The 21,376-nt window shown below is 37.0% G+C and overlaps 1 protein-coding gene across 5 annotated transcripts in view; it reads left to right on the top strand.

Annotated features, from left to right (window-relative positions):
• Positions 1-21,376, top strand: part of PHKB (phosphorylase kinase regulatory subunit beta) — a 223,376-nt gene that overhangs the window by 180,830 nt on the left and 21,170 nt on the right. For 4 of the 5 annotated variants that reach the window (XM_037516318.2, XM_037516317.2, XM_037516319.2 and 1 more), the window contains 6 exons: positions 1,587-1,648; positions 1,733-1,895; positions 3,106-3,187; positions 5,059-5,116; positions 7,242-7,332; positions 11,898-12,100. In XM_037516318.2, the coding sequence (XP_037372215.1) occupies positions 1,587-1,648; positions 1,733-1,895; positions 3,106-3,187; positions 5,059-5,116; positions 7,242-7,332; positions 11,898-12,100 (659 nt within the window). Of the gene's footprint in view, positions 1-1,586; positions 1,649-1,732; positions 1,896-3,105; positions 3,188-5,058; positions 5,117-6,216; positions 6,308-7,241; positions 7,333-11,897; positions 12,101-21,376 lie in introns of all 5 variants that reach the window. The other variant, XM_037516321.2, reaches the window with a different exon arrangement.

Below are 21,376 nucleotides of genomic sequence, written 5' to 3'. Positions count from 1 at the left end.
ACAGTTGACTAAACAGCAAGATGTAGATGTAAGCTTGCATCTTAGGCAGTATCACTCAGTAAACTTGTATTGTGTTTAACACTGCTGTCTACCCAGCAAAGACTCTGAATGCTGGTTCACATAAAAATGTGCATGTCAGTTGCATGTGACTCAGATTGTAGAAGAAGGCCTTTTGTGTAGTTGCAGGTCATTTAGCCCTCATGCCATTTGTGGTGGCTGTTGGCTCATGATCTACTTTGTTACAAATTTCCACTAGAGAAAACAGCACAACTCTGGGTGCTTAGCCAGAAAGAACAACATTCCCTATATCCCGTTGCTTCATATTTGAAATGTGCAGTGAGAAAAACAGAGAAAGTAATAAATGTAAGATAATTTTGATTGAAAAATTGCCTTTTAAAATAATAATTTATGATTTTTATGTAGTCGATTTTTCAGTTTTATCTGACAATTCATCAGGTAATTAGAAGTCACATATGTTGCTAAAAATCATTGGGGTTACCATTCATTATCATTTATATTGTTCAGTATGAACCACTGACAAACAATAACTATGCTTGTAGATTTTAGCCTCATTTAGTTTGCTCAAACTATAATCAGGAACTATTAGAAAATACAATTGCCAAATATTGGTTGCAGGAATGGAGAGAAGCTCTGGCCTGGATAATCATCACCTTCTTGAGCCTGAAAAATAGAGACTTGACAGTCTACCATCCATGCATAGCACTGAAATACATTGTAATAACAGAATCCAAAGTACAATTTCACAGTCTTTTCCAAAAAAATTTTGGTATATCATGTTTTTTATTTCAAAATATTTTTAAACATTTTAATAGGTACTAATTTCATTTCCAATTTCAAAGTAAATGTTCACAATTCTAAGAACAGGGAGAAAATATAGTTCATCTCAGACTGATTTTCCCACTGACAGTTCCTTTCCAGTTTTATTTTCTGGAAGTTTTCAAGAACAATATTGAACAATTATACCTATAAAAACTTGTAGCTTCATGTGTTTGTTCTATTTCAGGGGGAAATATATTCTATTTCTAATCAGAAAACCTATCTGATTTTAAAATGCTACCCTGGGCCTCCCCTGGTGACACAGCCGTTGAGCACTGGGCTGCAAAACTGTCCGCAGCCTCTGCAGTGCAGGTTCGATCCCTGGCCGCCAGTGAGGGTCCCACATGGTGTGACAGACCTCTCCTGCTGCCCCCGCTGCTCCCCTCAGCAATGTAATTCATCAATCTGCCTGTTCTGTTCCCCGCTCTGGCTCTGGTGAATTCTCTCACCCTCCTGTGCTTCTGACCGTACCCAGTGCTTGTATAAATAAATAAATAAATCTTAAAACAAAAGATAGCTATTATTAAAAAATTAAATAAATAAATAAAATGCTATACCTCAGAATCATGTGCAGTTGTTGTTAGCCAGTGTTTTCTCAATTTAATAAAACTGCTTAAGAGTTTTGTGTATTTTTTAAATAAATTCTTTTTTTGAAGTATTATGTACTTATACAGTAGCATATGTGCAGATCCGAAGGGTATAGCTTGATGAACTGAAGAACTGTAAATGTTTTTTCCATCATGTTTCAGACATTGATCTCTGGAGCTGTGGTAGAACAACTTGACTTCCTACGAATCAGTGACATGGAAGAGTAAGTCCCTTTGGGTGATTATTATGTTTCCCGAGTTCACATTACAAGTGCAGGAAATTTGGAATTTTTTCTTTTAATTTCTAGAGTTCCAGAATTTAAGAGTTTTGAAGAACTAAATCTTCCCAAACATTCAAAAGTCAAACGACAAAGCAGCACCCCCAACGCTCCTGAAGTGGAACAGGAGCCGGATATCGTGATCACAGAATGGAAAAACAGACCTACCCACGAAATTCTTCAAAAACTGAATGTGAGAAAAATTCCCACAGTCCCTGAGTGAGGTTGGCAGAGCAGAAACTCCCAGGGGCAAGCCATAATTTGTCCTCTCAGAAAAGGTAGCGATTAACCTGGAGATAGACAGCCTGTCTACATGGGGCAGAACTAACAGGTTGTTCTCATGGTCTGACATTATCAGGGATGCCTCAAAGATTCTTCAAGAGTGGGGATGAGTTGAGTCACCATGGATGTAAAGGTATTGTATGGACCGTGACAGAAATTAAATCAAGATAATTGCCCATGAGTTGTCTGGATCCTCTTTCAGGATCTCTTTTCCCCCAACTGAATCTTCTCTTCTGCCTGCATTTTTGGTCTAATGCTTTCTTTAAGTCTTTCAGTCACTGAAGAAAGCAATCCTATGACCACATGCATATTAATGCTGTGTTAGAAATCTACTGTTTTATCTTCCCAAAGGTTATTTGCATTTTTAAAGATGAGGGTGGGGGTAGAGTATAGTACTTGTCAGGGGAGTAAAAGTCTAGTGGTAGAACTATAAACAGTGTGACATACCATTGGATCATACAAATGTGAGCATGTCCTGCCAGACATCATTAGTCCTTGTTATTGATTGACATTATCAATATATCTACATAAGTATGAGTATGATGTAGTAGGTGTAAACGACATGGCACTGTGCCCTAATATATAGACATATATAGCATATTTATAATATATGTCTATATCTATGTCTATATAGATTTATAATATGTCTATATAAATCTATGTATTTCTCTCTCTCCCCCTCTCTTTCTCCCTCTCCCTCTTTGTCAATCTCTTTCCCCCTTTATCCATCTCTTCACAGTAGGTTGATAGCCACATGGTCTTCCACTTAAGAATGTAATGTCAGGAAGACAGTGGTTAAATGACTTGGCTAAATCACACAGAGTGGCACTTTAGTATTAATGTTTGTAAGATAATATGGTTTATTTTGTTTCCTCAAAAATTTGATTAAATCCTGCTACCCCAGGAAGTCAACCTGTCTACCCTATATGTCTCCAAGGTATTCAAAATAAATAGTTATGTAATGTCAGCTTATGCTTGGTAGTATATTGATAATATTTGCCTTTCCTCAGTTCCAGGAAAGAATATTTCCTCTTTCCATCTTGTGGTTTCATGTTTATCTATCCCCTGTAGTAACTTTGCCCCCAATTTATTCCAGTTACTCATAGTGATTTACATTTCAGGACTGCAGTTGTCTGGCTAGTCAAGCCATCTTGCTGGGTATACTGCTCAAAAGAGAAGGCCCCAACTTCATCACAAAGGAAGGTAAGAGTGCAAGTCTAAGCGAAGATTTTAAATAATAAAACCACTCTGTTCTTGAACATATATCAAATATGCATAATGAATATCCACCAAAATGTTACAAGTTATTTTCTCCTCATTAAACCTTTTTTTTCTTATTTTTAAATGGAAGATGTTCATTCATACCCCCTAGAGTGGAATAGACTGATGTATGAACTCCTAAATTGCTCTCATGCAGTGATGCTTAATTGTTTCTCTTATTATCTGAATGGTGCTGGAGCCTGGATTCTCCCTATGACAGTTAACCTCTGATGACTCCACAGTTGTTTATTGACAGTTTCTGTTCCAGTTTTATTTTATGGAAGTTTTCAAGAACAATATTGAATCATTATATCTATAAAGATTAGTTCTCTCATGATCTGTAGCAGCCATTTAGAATGGAAGATGGCACTTAATAAAACTGCTGTAAAGATTGTTAACAAAGATTAAATCATTTCAAATCATGTCCATGTCTGTTTTGCTTTAAGGATGAAAGCCAATTATTCCTGAAATCCACACTTGTATCTTGAATTACTACTGTAAGGAATCTTTGAATTCTATATCATGGTCTGCTTCTGGTGTTTTATAGTACAGAATAATGCAGAATACATTTCAAGTACTTGATGTCTAGCTACTCAGTTTTTGCTTCATCTGAAAATCCCCTGTCCAGAGGGACATGTTGGTTTAGTTAGGAATGGAAATTGAGTTAATAAATAGCAGTGTAATTAATAAGACTTGTAGCTTTGCTGTGAACCATACTTCATTGTTTATTCAATTGAGATCTATTTTTTGCATTATTATAGCTAACAGCTTACCTTCTTGAGCATTAAACAGATGAATTAAATAGTCTTAATTTTCTTAACTGGTTCAAAGGCAGATTTTAGGCAGATTTCAGTTAAAATTCATCATCTTTCTAGTAGTCTTGATAGTATAAGCAGAATGCCAATCATACTGAGGCTATTCATTGAATTTTATACCTCAAAACAATGGGATTTTTAAAAAATGGATATTTTATTGGGAACTTAGAATTCAAAATAGTTATTTTAATAATTCTTTAAAATGAAATGTGCATAAAATAGTTTCTAATGAAAATAATGAAGCAACTCTTTTTAATAACTTTTATAAATTTGGGAGTAATACACATCTTTTACTTAGATGTTTGAAAAGACTAAATCTGTAAAAACCTTATGATACATTGAAAATCCTAAGTATCTACAGAGTCTGAATGTAATTTCATCCAGTTTGTTATAAAGCTATAAAAGTAACTTCAAGATAAAATTATAAAAATTTGTTCTTTACCCTTGTTTGCTTTTGGTTGCTCTGTCCAGTCATGTGTTCATTTATGGGCAAACCAGTCATGAGGCAAGACCACAAATAAACTGTGACTAAAGAATGTAGCCCAGTGGTGTCTTTTGAGAACTAGTATTTATTGGAGTGCTCACCTACATATCAGTCTCAATAAAGTTTTGTTGAACAAACAAATGAAGAACCATATGTACTCAGAGTCTACAGTGTTTGCTCATTTGATATATTGTTTTTTAATTTTTTACAGTAAATTAAAATAACTTATTTTTATGTGTTATAAGCTCTAGATACATCTAATTAGATAAAAATAAATTTTAAGAAATACAGTACTCACCGAAATCACATATTCAAACTAAACAGTACCAAGGGCTGGTGACATTCATGCTAGATGTTTGGGTTGCATATTTAAGTATGTCAGGTAGTTCAGAACACTAATGGATAAGTGTATCAATTCTAAGTGGAAAATTGACACAGATTTTTTTTTAGGAACATAATTGTTATACATTTAATTAAAACTTACTTCAACAAAGACTCTATTATCTAATGTCTAGGTACCGTATCTGATCACATTGAGAGAGTCTATAGAAGAGCTGGCAGCAAAAAGCTTTGGTTCGTATTGGTGTCCTTGTCACTGTGTTTTATTTTTTTTGTGTGTTGTCATATTCAATACCAATGGACTAATCTTAAAGATTTATCCTTATTTTTCTTCTAAACGTTGAGGTTACAGTACCATGACTGTCTACTTGCTCTGCCTATATTCCATTGTATCATGGCTTTTCCTAGATATTAAAAAAAAAAAAAAAAAAAGACCTCCACAGGAATAGAACCTGGAGAGTATTTCCTGAAATGATATGCTAATGACTCTTCCCTGCCCTGCACCTCCTCTGTCCCAGCAAGGTGCTTTGCTGCTTTGTGTTCAGGAAAGGTGTTCTGTTATGAAAGGCCATGAAGAGACCAGTGGTTCTTTTAATCATAAGCCAAAGTAATGTACTTAGAAGGTAGTTCTCCTGCCACTTAAGTTGAATGAATACCAGAGTTTATAGGTACTTCATAAAAAGTAATTGATATGTTCTACAGAGGTAGTCTCTTTCTAGGGATTGAAAAACTTTCTGGTAAGTTGAAATAAAATTGTTTAAATTCACAATGGAGTAGGTATGCCTAAATGCATGACCCTCTGCATTTTGAAGCAATTCTAACAGTTTTACTAGCAGAATCTAACACTTTGAATGTATATATATTTATATATACTTAATGATCTGTTTTTATCTTATTCTGAAAAAAAAATCTCAAGCAATGTCATAAGAACCCCTTCAGCCTCAGTGAGTCTGAGGTTTCTAATTTCTAAAATAAGGGGACTAGACAAAACAATCTCTTAGCAGTATTTTGGCTCTATAATTAATCTAAATATACCATTCTGACCCAGAAGAAATAATGTAATAATCCTATGGTTAAATCTCAAGTTTTCACTGTAAATTCTTGGCACAGTAAGGCTTGCAGCCAAGAGATGTTGCTTTCTTTAGCCAGTTAGTTACAAGTATGGTCTGTAATCTTATTTTTGGCTAAGCCAACTAGTTTTTTCTTTATATATTGTACTTGCACATTAGATAAACCATTAACTAGCAAACATTTAGAATGCTGACTGTTATGCTTAAAAAGAACAAACGCCTTAATGCATTTTCCCTTTTATGACTTTCTACTGACACACCCAGGTTGACGGTGCGCTATGGGGCTGCGTTTACCCAGAAATTTTCTTCCTCTATAGCCCCACACATTACTACTTTACTGGTACATGGGAAACAGGTAACATGCACAGAATGTGGAAGCTCAAACTGCTTGAAATGTGTGGGCTTATTTGCATTCCTGAGGGTTAAACATGTCTTTTGGTCTTATAGTGTGTGGATGAAAGCTTCTCTAAAAATTGGAAGTGTTTGTTCACTAACTTTACAATTGTTGACTGAATTTTCTATTTTGAGATGAAAGAATATAAATACTTTCTATAGGTCAGCTACCATGGATATCCTGAAATATAAGAAAACAGTTGTAACCTACTTGTTTTTCTCCATTCAAAAGTTCCACATGAATTTTTAAATGCTTGCAGAAAAAAATGTCGTATTTATTGCATGTGATATGCTTTAAAAAAAATATGTTCTCCCTACAGTCTGAGACTTTCAGAAATGTAAAAGGATAGCAGTGTGAATTTTGTCCCTCAACATTCTGACTTTATCAAGGAAAAAAAATGCTGATATTTCACTCTAGCACTTCCTAAAATTGAATGCTAAGCGATTTCCCTAATCCAGGCTTTTAATTATCTAATACCAAAAGAAATATGACTTCATGTGGCTGTAGAAATAGGTGGCATGTACCAGTGCTACACTGAATCATAAATTATATCAATGCAAAATCAAACTACCCACTTGATTCTTACCTTAGTCCCCATCAAATAAATAGTTAGGCTCCTTTTTCTTTCTTTTCAAATTGACAGTGGCACCAATATTGCTTTTGGGGTCATGCTGGTAGCAGAGGTGAAGATGAGGGATCCCTCCCCAATTTTGGATGGCTCTGCATTCTAGGAAATTTCAACTGCTAGGTCTACTTTCTTGCACTCAATGTTCCTCCCAAATTATTGTGCCAGGATCTAATTGTGCATATTTTTAAGACCCTTAACCGGAAACCCCATTCATTGATCATCTTTTAGATCTGTCAATGTCTGGCCTGCTCTCTTCTTTGCCCCCAGGTCGGTTGTACGCCGCGCAGCAAGTCTTTTAAGTAAAGTAGTGGACAGCCTGGCCCCATCTATTACTAATGTATTAGTGCAGGGCAAACAGGTAAGTATCTTATTTTCAGACTCTTACTTGGTCACAGTCACAAAGGTTTCTGGGTAGGACCCTCTTTTTCAGACCTGGTAAGCCTTATTTTCACAGGCCTCTCACATGCATATTCATAACAGCTTAGGCCATTTGTACAAAAGGCTTCTTCCCCAAGCAAAATCTAGTCTTAAAGATGCACAGTTCCTAAATAAACCTTCCTTCTTCCTGCCACTTCTTAAATTTTTCAACTTCTGTGTTAACTTGAGGTCAATGAAGAAGCTGATGCAGAAAGCTGAATAATAACTACAGGAGCATTCCAGGCAGATTCAGGACAAGGAGAGCAAAGACAATTGAATAGCAAAGAGTACATTTACCTTTTGCTTCACATGACATTCTTCTCCCCCTTAGAAATGCTTTGCTTCTGCAGGTCCTTGACCCTCTGGGACACCTCTCTTGCTGGCTCCTCCCCTCCCCCAGCGCCCCTTCTTGTTACCTCCTCCCCAATGGCCTTCTCCAGTAGCAGTGGCCCCTCTCACCTCTGGGTTCTCACAGCAGGCTGTGACTTTTCTTATAGTCACAGTCTGCCCTGGGTGCCAGTCCATTTGAAAGTGCCTCTCATGCCAGGACAGGCTGAGAATCTCTGGAGGCCAGGACCCAGGTCTTGTCCAGCACCTGCCACTAGGGGTCCAAGATGGACCTGACTTAGATAGGCACTTGGTGAACATGGGTTGAATTGAGCTTGTACATGTATGTATGCTGAGATGTGGCTGCTTGGTTTTTTGTTTTGTTTTCCATAAGCTCTAATTACCTGCCTGAAACGCCATTTGGTTGGAATGAAACCTATTTGCTTTCTTTTTGTTTGGGAAAATGTGTGCTTTAATGTGTTTTCCTGACAGTTTACCTCTTATAATATTGAATAATATGAAATACTTTAACCCTCTTCAGTGGAATCTACCCAGTACTCATATCGTAGGACTCTTAATTTATTAAAACTGAAATTATTTCATCCTGATATCTAACCTTTAAGATGTTAGGAAAATTATTTATTTTATCCTATAATCTTTAATAACAATGATGAAAATGATTGCACTAATAAAAAACTCCTGAGAAAAATTAACTCACTTTTTACATATGTTATTTTCTCTGCTTTCTTTAAATTATTAAAAATAATTTTAACTACATTCATCTGCTTAAATAGACCACAGGACATAATTTATCCAGTGCCTTTCCTCACTACCACAGTCTAGCCTGGACTCAACCACTATGAAAGTAAAAGTTCTTTGGGAAGCTTTTCTTCCTTGGATTTTAGACTCCTGCAGGGGTATCTAAAAATATCACTAATTTTACTGATATGAGCCTATGAGAAGGTTTTAGAGATCTTTGAGGTGACTTGAACTAGGCAAGGGCATAGGTTAGAGTTGGTCGTGTCCATTCTGAGATGCTGACTCTCAGCTCTCCACATCTGAGGAATCTAGAGCCTAACCTGAGACTGACTGGACCATTCACTTGGGTCCACATTTACAGAACTGGGCTAGGCCTGGCAGATGGACAGCTGCACTTCAGGAGCGTGAAGTCCATGCATTAACAGCATCTGCCCCTTTATGAAAAAGAATTGAAAATTGGTGGATTTGAAACCCTGTGGAAAAAAAAAAAAAGAAGGGAATGGAGGCATCACTCTCCCAGATTTCAAACTATATTGCAAAGCTATAATAATCAAAACTGCATGGTATTGGAACAAGAACAGACACATGGACCAATGGGGCAGAATAGAAAACCCAGATATAAACCCACAGATTTATGGTCAACTAATCTTTGACAAAGGAGCAAAGAATATGCACTGGAGCAAAGGAAGTTTGTTCAACAAATGGTGCTGGGAAAATTGGGTTGCTACATGCAGAAGAATGAACTTGACTACTACTTCACACCATTCACAAAACCCCACTCAAAATGGATTAAAGAATTAGACATAAGGGCCTCCCCTGGTGGCATAGGTGGTTGAGCGCCACACTGTGAAGCTGTCTGCAGCCTCTGCAGTGCAGGTTCAATCCCAGCCGGCCGGCGAGGGTCCCACATGGCACTGCAGACCTCTCCTGTCACTCCCGCTGCTCCCCTCAGCAGTGTATTTCATAAGTCTGCCTGTTCTGTTCCATGCTCTAGCTGGTGGGTCCTCTCACCATCCCGTGCATCTGGCCTGTACCCCGATTCTTGTATAAAATAAGTAAAATAAATCTTTAAAAAAAAAGAACTAGACTTAAGACCTGAAACCATAAAATATATGGAAGGAAATATAGGCAAAACACTCCATGACATGCACCTCAAAGACATCTTTACAGACACATCACACAAAGCAGTGATAGTGAAGGCAAAGATGAAAAGCTGGGACTACATCAAATTAAAGAGCTTCTGCACAGCAAAAGAGACAATAACCAAAATGAGGGGAAACCCCACTGACTGGGAGAAAATTTTTGCACCCAGCACTAATGATAAAGGACTGATCACAAAAATCTGCAAAGAGCTGATGAGACTCAACAAAAACAAAGAAAATAATCCAGTCAAAAAATGGGCAGAAGAACTAAAAAGAAACTTCTCCAAAGAAGAAATTCAAATGGCCAACAAGCATATGAAAAAATGTTCAACTTCACTTGTAATCAGGGAAATGCAAATCAAAACTATAATGAGATACCATCTTACACCAGTGAGAATGGCACATATTAAAAAAAACTAGCAATAACAAATGTTGGCGAGGAGGTGGAGAAAAAGGAACTCTCCTGCACTGTTGGTGGGAGTGCAAACTGCTCCAACCACTATGGAAAGCTGTGTGGAGAGAGATTCCTCAACCTACTAAAGATAGAACTTCCATATGATCCAGCAATTCCACTGCTAGGTATTTACCCAAATGACACACAAACATTAATTCAAAAGGGCACCTGCACCCCTATGTTTATAGCGAAACTATTTACTATAGCTAAGCTTTGGAAACAACCCAAATGCCCAAAAATAGATGACTGGATCAAGAAGATGTGGTATATATACACAATGGAATATTACTCAGCAATCAAAAAAGATAAACTTATGCAGTTTGCAGCAACATGGATGGAGCTGGAAGGGATCATGCTCAGCGAAATAAGCCAGAAAGAAAAAGAAAAATACCAGATGGTCTCACTCATAGCAGGAATTTAGAAAACCTAAATAAGAGACCAGGATAAAGAATAACTATAATAAAGAAAAAATCAAAATCAACAAGCAACTATAAACCAGAGACACACTACAGGGGGGTGGGGGGAGAGTAGGGATTAGGGTCAAAATAAGGGGGGTACAATTTTATGGGGATTATAACCAAGATGAAAATGCATACATTGTGCAAAAATGAAAAATGATGTAAGAAATACATAAAAAATAAAAAGAAATTAAAAAAGAAAAAAACACAGACCGGGAGTGGGGGGAAGAAAATTGGTGCATTTGAAGTTTGCATTCACTCCTTTATGAAATACCACCCCAAGAACTGAAGTAATATTGTTCCTACAAAGCTCCTCCAGATAACCTTAAGGTCTCTGGAATGAAACAGTGGATCAGTCAAGCTGAAAGCATGATGTGCCTTCTGATTGTCATCTTCTTTACTTCTAATCTTTTGAAAAAAGAAAATGCACTTGGACTATCTGGTTGGTACCACTTGTGGAAAAAATAAACCAGCAGTTCTCAGTTTTTCACTCCATCACAAAGTGCGGGCAGAAGATCCCATGTTCTGCTCTTTCCCCTCGTCTCTGAAAAGACAAGGGCCTTTTGACTGGCTCTTCTTTTTCTTGACTCTTATAATTGCATGTTGTACATGGAAGAGAGTTGGAGGGAGGTAGTAGGAAGAAAGGAGGGGCCACAGACTCTTCTGGAAGGCATATACCAAGGAAAGAGGAAGGAGAGAGACCTGGGTACCCTCTTGCCAACTTCAGCAACACTTTCTGCTTTGAATTTTCATTGCCATTTTCCTCTGTGCTTGCTCCTCCCCCAGCTTGTGGGCAGCATACTCTATCCTCTTCCAGGAATTTGAGCACTCACTATAAATTGTCTAGCACTGTGCCAGGAAGATTGGGCGCTGCACTGCAACTATCTGACCATGCACCTGCCTTTGAAAAGGTTACAGTGTTATTAAAGAGCAGAAAGTTCCACATGAGAAATTATTAAAGAAGTGGAAAAATATCTCTCAAACACTATATTGTGTAGACTGTGCAGTAAAGTAAAGCTATTCAATGTATTATGATTTCTCTGGGGAGTTTCTAGTACTAAAGTCAGAATAATTTAATTTTAATAGTTATTTATATTCCTGCCCTGCTTTTATCCACTCACCTCCACTCCCCTAGCTGGGACCCTCAACCTGCCCCTATATTTTAGACCAGAGTGTGAACCGTCATGAACTCCAGTGGGAGTTATATTTTGAAAGCCATTTTAATAAATAGCAAGAACAGTTATTCTACCTAATTCCCTAGCTCACATAGAGTAATTTCAGCCTGCCAGTCATCCTGAGCCTTGAATTTTTTCTTTTATCTTTTAATAGCTAGAAAATTTTTACAATAAAATTCTGCCACTTTTAGGTAACTCTGGGTGCCTTTGGGCATGAAGAAGAGGTTATCTCTAATCCTTTGTCTCCAAGAGTGATCAAGAACATCATCTACTATAAGTGTAACACCCATGATGAGAGGGAGGCAGTCATTCAGCAAGAGCTGGTCATCCATATTGGCTGGATCATCTCCAATAACCCCGAGCTATTCATTGGCATGCTGAAAATACGAATTGGGTAAGTAGAGTACCTTGCATTTGCATAAAGAGAATTGTTCATGTTGCTCCTATCAGAGTTGGTCCTTCTGAATGAAGTGCTACCCCAGGTCTGGTAGGCATTTAGGAAAGTGTGTCTTCCTCTAAGTCATAGCGGGAACATCTGTTGGCATGAAGAAATCACTATCAGTGGTTGGGCGAATTTTATTGTTTATTTAACCCCTACATTAGACATAGGGAAGTAAACCTGTTTTCTGGTAAAATCAATCACGCTCTCAGGATTTAAAACAGCTGGATCATGTTTAAAACACACACACGCACACACAGAGTAACTAAGCACAATGCTTTAAAAAAAATTCCGTATATAAAATGGAAAAGTTGGGCCTCCCCTGGTGGCGCAGCGGTTGAGTGCTGGGCTGCGAGGTTGTCTGCAGCCTCTGCAGCGCCAGTTCAATCCCTGGCCGCTGGCGAGGGTCCCACATGGCACGCAGACCTCTCCTGCCGTGCCCACTGCTCCCCTCAGCAGTGCATTTCGTCACTCTGCCTGTTCTGTTCCCCGCTCTGGCTCTGGTGAATTCTCTCACCCTCCCATGCTTCTGACTGTACCCAGTGCTTGTATAAATAAATAAAAATTAATTTAAAAAAATAAAATGGAAAAGCCTTAAGAGGGGAATGATTTTCAGTAAAACTAAGTGTCAGGGCACACTCAGACAAAATTTTGTTGCTTTTTATGACCATTCTGCCACATCTGTGTTCCACCAAAATCTAATTTTTAATCATTAAAATCGTAAGTGTTCTGTTGGGAGGAGAAATTGAAAGTATGGCTATGGTGATAGTGAATCTCCTTCAGTGAGAATTCCATGGGGCAGTGTGTTCCAGAAGTGAGTACATGACCTGATGCCGACTGTTCATCTCATTGACCTGGGACAAACGACTAAAGCTCTCTTGCCTCACTGCATACCAACCTCATTGCTCATTGTGAAAATTAATGTGATAATATGCTTTAAAAGCCTACCACAACCAAATACAGTATAAATGTTTCTTTTTTTCCAAATATTTTTTGATAGTACAAGTATTACTTGAATATGTTCTAATTATAGAAAAGTCAATACCTGAGTATATAGAGTAACCTAATTTGTGACCAATTTTGGGGGTGTTTCTCAAGTATTTGAAAAGAATGTATAGTCTCTGTTGGGTACAGATGTGGATGTGATGTGTGTAAGTGCGAATATATGTATAACTTGCTAACTGAATCACCAGTATTGACTATTTCTGTTCTGTTTAATCCTTACTAACAAATCTTAAAACTTTCTCTTTAAGTATGGACTTGTCAGTTTTTTCTTGTGCTTTATTTTATATCAGTTTTGCTATATAAACATGTCGCTTTTGTCCATGTGACTTTATAGTTTTTGGTCACTATTGCTTTTCAACTTGAATTCTTTAAAAATTTTCTTTTAATTTCAAACATCTACAAAAGTATAGAGAATAGTATAATGAAGTCCTATGTGCCTATACTGTCACCCAGCTTCAACAATATCATCATAAGGCCTTTGAGTAAAATCTTATTTCACTCATACCTCTAACTCCTACTCACCCCACCCATACACCCTCTAGATTGAAAGCAAACCCCTCATATTATTTAAGCTGTAAATACTTCAATATGTATCTCTAAGAGATACTTGACCTTCATTTTTATACCTTTTAAAAAACATAACTGTGATGCCATTACTAGTGCATAAAAAATAGCAGTTAATTACTTTTTTACTGAAGTGCTTACTAATTCTTGCTAATTAATAATCACTAATATTGGGCCTCCCCTGGTGGCCCAGCAGTTGAGCGCTGGCCTGAAAGCTGTCCACAGCCTCTGCAGCACTGGTTTGATCCCCGGCTGCTGGCGAGGGTCCCACATGGCGCGCAGACCTCTCCTGCCATGCCCGCTGCTCCCCTCAGCAGTGTATTTCGTCAGTCTGCCTGTTCTGTTCCCCGCTCTGGCTCTGGTGAATTCTCTCACCCCCTCGCTTCTGACTGTACCCAGGGCTTGTATAAATAAATAAATAAATCTTTTTAAAAAATCACTAATATTACTGCCATGGCTGCTTTCTTTTTCTGTCTTAGTATACTCTCAGACATTCCTTTATATTCCATTTCATTTTGTTTACATATGTTTATATTCAACATTTATTATGTATTTATTTTTAATCCAATCTGAGATTTTTTTTTTTTTTAAGAGTTTTTGTTAGTTGGTTTTTTTTTTTAAGGATTTATTTATTTATTTATACAAGCACTGGGTACAGTCAGAGGCGCGGGAGGGTGAGAGAATTCACCAGAGCCAGAGCGGAGAGTAGAACAGGCAGAGTGACGAAGCACACTGCTGAGGGGAGCAGCGGGTGGCAGGAGAGATCTGCGCGCCATGTGGGACCCTCACCCGGCCACCGGGGATCGAACCAGCGCTGCAGAGGCTGTGGGCAGCTTCCCAACCCAGCACTCAACCGCTGCGCCACCGGGGAGGCCCTGAGATTATCTTTTAATGGAATTGTATATTTCATATTTGTGCCATTTCTTTTATGTTTTGACTTCTGCCATTTTATATTTTTTCTTTACCATGTTTTCTTTGTTTTTTTTCTTTTTTGTTTATTGTTGGATTGACTACCATTTCGTTCCTCAGTTTTAGTTTTGCACACGTTTAAAAAGTACTTTGTGAAAATGATTACCAATATTTTTCTTAGGAAATTACATTCAGAAAACAAGCCACTTATTTGGCAGTATCTCTATGCTTCTTGATCCAATAATTCTAGGAATTTAGGCATTTTATAGCAGTGTCTACTGCAGCATTCTTTAAAATAATGAAACTGTGGGAAAAGCCCAGATATCAGTAAGAAATTGTTTAAATTGTTAGAGTCATACAGCAAAATATTGTGCAGCCATTACAAATAACAAGATAAAGTCTAATTACTGGCATTTATAAATGTCCATGATAAAATAAATGAAAAAATTAATTGCATCTATATTGCTCTACTTTTTTGTAAAAGAAAAATGATATAGTACATACATATGTAGCATATATATATATATATATATATAAATACCTAAAGGTATATATCAAATTGTTATCAGTTCTTTTCTCTAGAAGATTCAACTTTGTAAATTATATTGTTTTTCAGAGTCATTTAAAATTTTTATTTGAGGTTACTGTTTTTTAAAGTTTTTGACTAATTTCAATTACAGTATATTTCAGGTGACTGTCCCATTCTTTATCTCCTCTTTCTTTTGATCAAGAAGTGAATTCACTTTGCATAGAACTTGACTTTCATTTTTATCCCTTAGAATTTTTCCTTTCAAAGATTTAGAGGTATTGCACATCAATTATAAGAACTTCAAATCATACCAAGATTTGTTCAGTACTGTTTGCTGTAATATTTTCACCTCCAAACTTTTGACCACATATGAGAATACAAAAGTGGGTCTTTCAAGTGAGTTGTCTCTAAATGAAAAGAAATATGCTTCTCCCTATCCATAGAGGGCATGAAAAGTACTCTATTGTCACAGACTCAACATTTCTCTGAGGCAGACTGAGAGGTGTAGGTTATAACTCTTCTGAAACACATTTTTTAATTAAATGTTCTATTCAGGAGAGCCTTGTTAAATGATAGTTATTCTTACAGAGGTTCAAGCAAAGCCGTCCAGTAAAAGTTAACAGTTTTCCAAGATTTTACAGTACTGTTTTTTTTTTTTTTTCAGTCTCTAGTAGTTTTTCCTTTACTACTTACTCAGGATTTTAGGCTGATTTGTTTCTGTGACAAGTTTAATCTAATTTTGTTTCTTGAATTCAAGCTTGTCCAGCAGCTTCTTTCTCTTAAGGGAATAAAGGATGATAGTTTATTCTAAAAATAGCTTCCTTCTTGTCTTTTGTATCTGCTATTTGTATTTGCACTGCCTTCCATGAGAAGTAACTTACTTTGGTTAAACTGTGTCACCCAAAATGAAAACATTATGATAGTAACCTGTGACTCCTACAGCAGAAAACTAAATTTCCCTATAAAGACAGTTGCCATGAAATCTTAATTATTCACTGACCTGAAACTCATCCTAAAATTAATTGTAGTATTTATATCCCATGTGAGGACTAGCAGTGTCCCTACTCAACTTATTATGTGTTAAGGGACTTAATGGGTGGCTCTAAACACTGATACATTTCAATTGGGAGAATCCCAGTTTTTTCAATAATGACTAATTTATTTAAGAAATTTACCTAGGGACCAGATCTTCCTTTCTCAGGGTCTAGCTCACAGAGGATGCTCAATAAATGTTTGACACATTGCTTGATATATAGTTATAAGCAGGTCCAGGAAGCTTATAATGGAATTTAGGAAAAACAAAAGATTAGAATTTAGCAAAATTCATTAGAGAAGAAGATAAAGAACTTTTAATTTTAATAGTGAGCTTGTTTTATAAAATTCATGTGCTTCAGGATATGACCAAGTTAAACAGAACCTTGTTTATATGAAAATCCAGTCATGCACATGGAGGGGTAGAAGCATGTATTACTTTTCTCCATGCATTTGTTAATGGAATGATGCAGTTAATCAAATCAGACTATGATACAGTTGCTTTATAAGGGTATTTCTCTAAGCAGCATTCCAGTAAGGATCTAAAGGGATATAAATATGAATAGCACAAGGTTATTGTATTCAAAAGTCCACTGTAGTAAACCATTTCTTCTTCTTCCTCCAGCAACATAACTACTAATATTTATTAAACACTTGTTTTTTCTTTTCTTTCCTTTTTTCTTTCTTTTGCAAAAAAAAACAAAACACAAAAAAACCCAAAAACATTATATTCATGTTGCATACTGGGCACGAACAGAAAAAACAAAAGACCACCACTATCCATTATACCCCCTGTACTCTCGCTCCTACCTCCACCCTCTTCACCTCTGGTAACCAAATTTCAGTTTTCAATGTCACTTGTTTATTTTGCCTTTGTTTTGTTCATCTGTCTCCTTAGTTTCCTAATAGTGCACATAATAGGTGTAATCACTCAATATATCTCTTCCTCTTTCTTACTAACTTCTCTGCGTAATTCCTTCAAGTTCCTTCCATTTTGCAACAGATGGCAAAATTTCATTTTATAGCTGAATAGTCTCTCACCATTATATTATTATATTAGTAGGCAATATGCTAAAAATGCTCACATATAGTATCTGATTAGTCCATGCACAACTTTGAGGTAGGCACTAGGACTTCCATTTTAAAGTAAGCAAACCGATTCAGAGAGCTTAGTTGTCCTGTTTTAGTTAAAACAGTAAATAAAAGAACTGGAATTTGTGCCCACGTCTGTCTGAACTACATTTTTGTTAAGTTCTGTGTGCTTTCATGTGTCTTTTCACTTAAGCATATTGTTATTTTCTTGGGGAAGCAAGCCTTCCTGTTTATTTCTAAGACATTTATGGTACCTTCTACATGATTTCGACTTATGACCCATTTTGTATTCACATGTTCATGTAGCAGCTACTATGTGTTAGCTCAGATGTTTTTCTCTTTAGTTTGTCACTCCAATCTAGGATCAGTACAGCTGAGCATGTGCAGTGCAGGGGATACCAAGGAGACTGAATAAAGACAAGTCAGCAAATAAAAGAAATGAGATATTGTACCTTCATTCACTAGGAGACCAAGGAAATGGGGATGATTTGGGGCTTATTCTAAATTACTCCTTGTACACTGCAAGAGATACATTAAGATTCTATGAAAATTCAGCAAAGTTAAGCAACTTGAAGGTCATAAACCAAGAACCAGATTTGAATCTATGGTTTATGACTAAAGAGTTCATGCTTCCCCACCCCCACTTCTAAGTCCCTTGTCTATAAAATAGGGAGGCTGTCTGCTCCAACTTTCTCATTAGACTCTGCTGATTCTGGGTCAGGAATGTGAAGCTGTACCACAAAGGATAAAACGTCAACAGTATTATGGTGACATTTGGTAATTTAAGATCCTCTGTCTATGGCTTTTAAAGGACATGTGTACTTTGGGGATTTCTTTTTGCACACCACAAATCCCGTGAGTCCATAGAAGGAAGAATGTGTCCCCTCTCAACAAACACATATATTCACTCTTGCCATCCAGTCCTTGGTTTGCAAAGACCTTCTTCTGCTCCCACAAGCAACAGTCACCCTAGTAGTGTCTATCCCTTTCAGCCACGGTTGACTTTTTCCCTTTAGGGCCCAATGGGGTGATCTCCATACATTTTGTACAAAATTGTAATTCAAAATCTCTTGGATTTTCCATTGCCATCTAGCAAGTTTTCACTCCTCCATCACCTGGTGGGACCTTGTGAAACATGGCGAAGACCGAACACCCTCCTGTGCCCCCTGCGCTCTTCCACTACATTTATAGAAGAGTTTTGGGCCGTGGATATCAGACAGCTTCAGAAAATGGCAGCTATCATATCTGTAGGACTGTGATAGTGCCCCTCTGAAAAGGAAAAAAATGTATTTTTGTATCTTTTTAATATACTTTTATTGCACTTCATCCTTAATAAGCTTTACCGAGACCTCTGCTCCTTAAGTGATTGGCTTCCTTGCACATTAGTTTATTGCCAGCAACAGACACATACTCAATATATTCCTTTACAAAGTTTGCTTTGAACATCCCTGAAAGTTTTAATTTGCTTAAAATTGATGAATGAATCACTCATTTATGTAGTCCTTATAATAATATTGATTATAATTAAAGAGATTGAAAGTTCAGTCTGCTATTAATACCATGTTCTTCTGAAATGCCAACATTCACTAGGCTGAATGGACATAAGAAATAGAACTTAAATTTTTTTTGTCTTAGTCATGATACATCTTATCCAGAATCCCCTTGCACTGTACATACTTTTACTTCTCTGTTTTACTTCTCTCTCTCTCTTTCTCTCTTCCTCTGTCTCTATGAAGTGTTTGGGTTTTTTAATTTTTATTTACATCATTCACTGCTCCAGTTACTTGAAATGAATACCACCATATTTCTCTTCCCTTTTCCAAGGTTAATCCTGCCAGTGCCGTTTCTTCAACTTTACTGCTATCAGGCACTCCAGTGAACAAAATTAACCTGCTCACAAGAATGGTATTTCAGTCTGATAATGATTTGATTTTCTGTCTCATTATTGATTTGTGCTCCAGCTTTCATGTTGAAATAGATCAAGTTCTTGACAGGCCCATTACTGTAAAGACCTCCAATCTACAGCTTTCTGTGCTAGTTCTGTCAGTCAGACTTTCGTAGGAGATAACCCCTGAGGATGTGTTATCAAGCCTTTTGCATCTTAGCTTTTCATACTGCCAAGACATCCCCTGTAAGGAATTATGATCCAGGTATGTCTTGTCTTCTAATGCCGCAACTACATCTGTGGATCACACATCCAGTGCTTAGAGAAAGCCATTGGTATCCTAGGTACCAGACTATAACATTACTTGTGGAGTACAGGAAAGGAGATAATTGCCACTCTGAGTTCATTGGCATGATTTGATAAGTTGCTTGTGACATTTTTCATAAGATAAGGAAGAGAGATGATGGAGTTCTTCTACCTCATTCTGATAGTAGATCAAGGATAGAGTGGGTGGGTACATTGTTCTCCAGTTACCAGGTAAGACACTTCATTTGCCTTATCAAATTGTCACCTTTGTATTAGGTAAAAAAAAAAAAGTACCTTCCTGCAACTTTCCTTTCTCCTATTATATGGATTAATAAATTGCTTGCACAGAGTCAGTCATTCAGTAGTTTAACAGAAAATTTGGTAAATCCTTTAACATCTTGAAATACCCTCAAAATAATTATTTAAAAAAATTTCTTCTTGGGCCTCCCTGGTGGCGCAGCGGTTGAGCTCTGGGTTGCGAAGCTGCCCGCAGCCTCTGCAGCACTGGTTCGATCCCCGGCTGCTCCTCGGCCGCCAGAGGAGGGTCCCACATGGGACACAGACCTCTCCTGCCGCCCGCTACTCCCCTCAGCAGTGTACTTCGGTCCTTCTGCCTGCTCTGCTCCCCGCTCTGGCTCTGATGAATTCTCTTACCCTCCCGCACTTCTGACTGTACCCAGTGCTTGTATAAATAAATAAATAAATAAATCTTTAAAAAAAAATTTCTTCTTGCGCTGGATCACTGCTACTCTTTATGGTATTTTTTTCAGAAAATGTTAACCATGCTGGTATACCAATGATGTCAATTTTCATGTGCTTTATTTTATATTTCACTCTTTGGGGCATTTTGGAAAGAAAAATACTGACACATAAGCTATGTGATTACTAAATTTGCCACAAGTTTTTAGAAGGATAAGCTTATTTCCAGGGCTTTGTAGGAATACTAGTCCACCACTTCATGTTTTTCCAGCAATGCTGAGAAATTTGTTGTCCTCAAGTCAAACCTGGACACATATGAAGGTTGATCTAGCCAGTCATGTGTATCTGCCACTTTCTCATCTGCTTATTGGCAACTAGAGCATGTCCCTGGCTATTTAGACAGGCTGACTTTATAAGATTCTGGTCCAAGAATACCCTTCATTCTTTTGACCTTCCACATTTGTTTGCTTCCTGCTTTCCCTTTTTTGCATTAAGTGCTTTTACATCGGAATTATCAAATCAGATTTGGTGACTTTGTCAGCAGGAATGAGGTTACATAAGAAATCAGATTTTGCCATGCAAAGGAATTAATGCCCTTTTTTTATTACTAGTTATAAAATAGGTAAAATATCTCATTTTCTTATCTGTGCTACTTACTTAGTAATTTACTTTCTATCTTGGATTACTATACTGTAGTTTATGTCTAAGTTTTGGTTGTCTTTTTGTCATAGTCTTTTGAAGAATTCCAAGCAAAAAGATTAGATTGGCCAATGTATTTTAAAGAACAAATGTATTTTAATAATCTGAAAAATTATACTCATTTTTCTTCAAAAAAAATGACAGAGTCACCTTCTTTGGTGGCTGTTGAATACAGTGTTTTCTATAATTTTCTCAGAGAACTGCTGAAATTGTGTAAATAGAAGGAAGAAGTCTAAGAGGAAAGTTTTAGATTTCCATCTTTGTTTATGGTGTAAAATTTTTTAAAGGTAAGTGTGATAGACTATGTTTAGGTTTAATAACTCAAGAACTTATAGGACTTTTAAAAGGAAGGATTTTAAACATAAAAGTTTACTTATTTTAGAAGATGAATCTCCTGCAGATTGGATATGGCACTTGCTTAAGTAACTCTAAGACTTTAATGCAAATTTGTATTACCTCCCGTCAACTTGAGGCAGCAAATAAAAGATTGCTAACATTTTTGTGACACTGT

Source organism: Talpa occidentalis, unplaced genomic scaffold (assembly GCF_014898055.3).
Source record: "Talpa occidentalis isolate TD23 unplaced genomic scaffold, MPIMG_talOcc4v2.1 talOcc4.17, whole genome shotgun sequence".
Classification (NCBI taxonomy): domain Eukaryota; kingdom Metazoa; phylum Chordata; class Mammalia; order Eulipotyphla; family Talpidae; genus Talpa; species Talpa occidentalis.
Note: the sequence above shows the minus strand (reverse complement) of the source record. Positions and strands in the feature narration are given on the sequence as shown.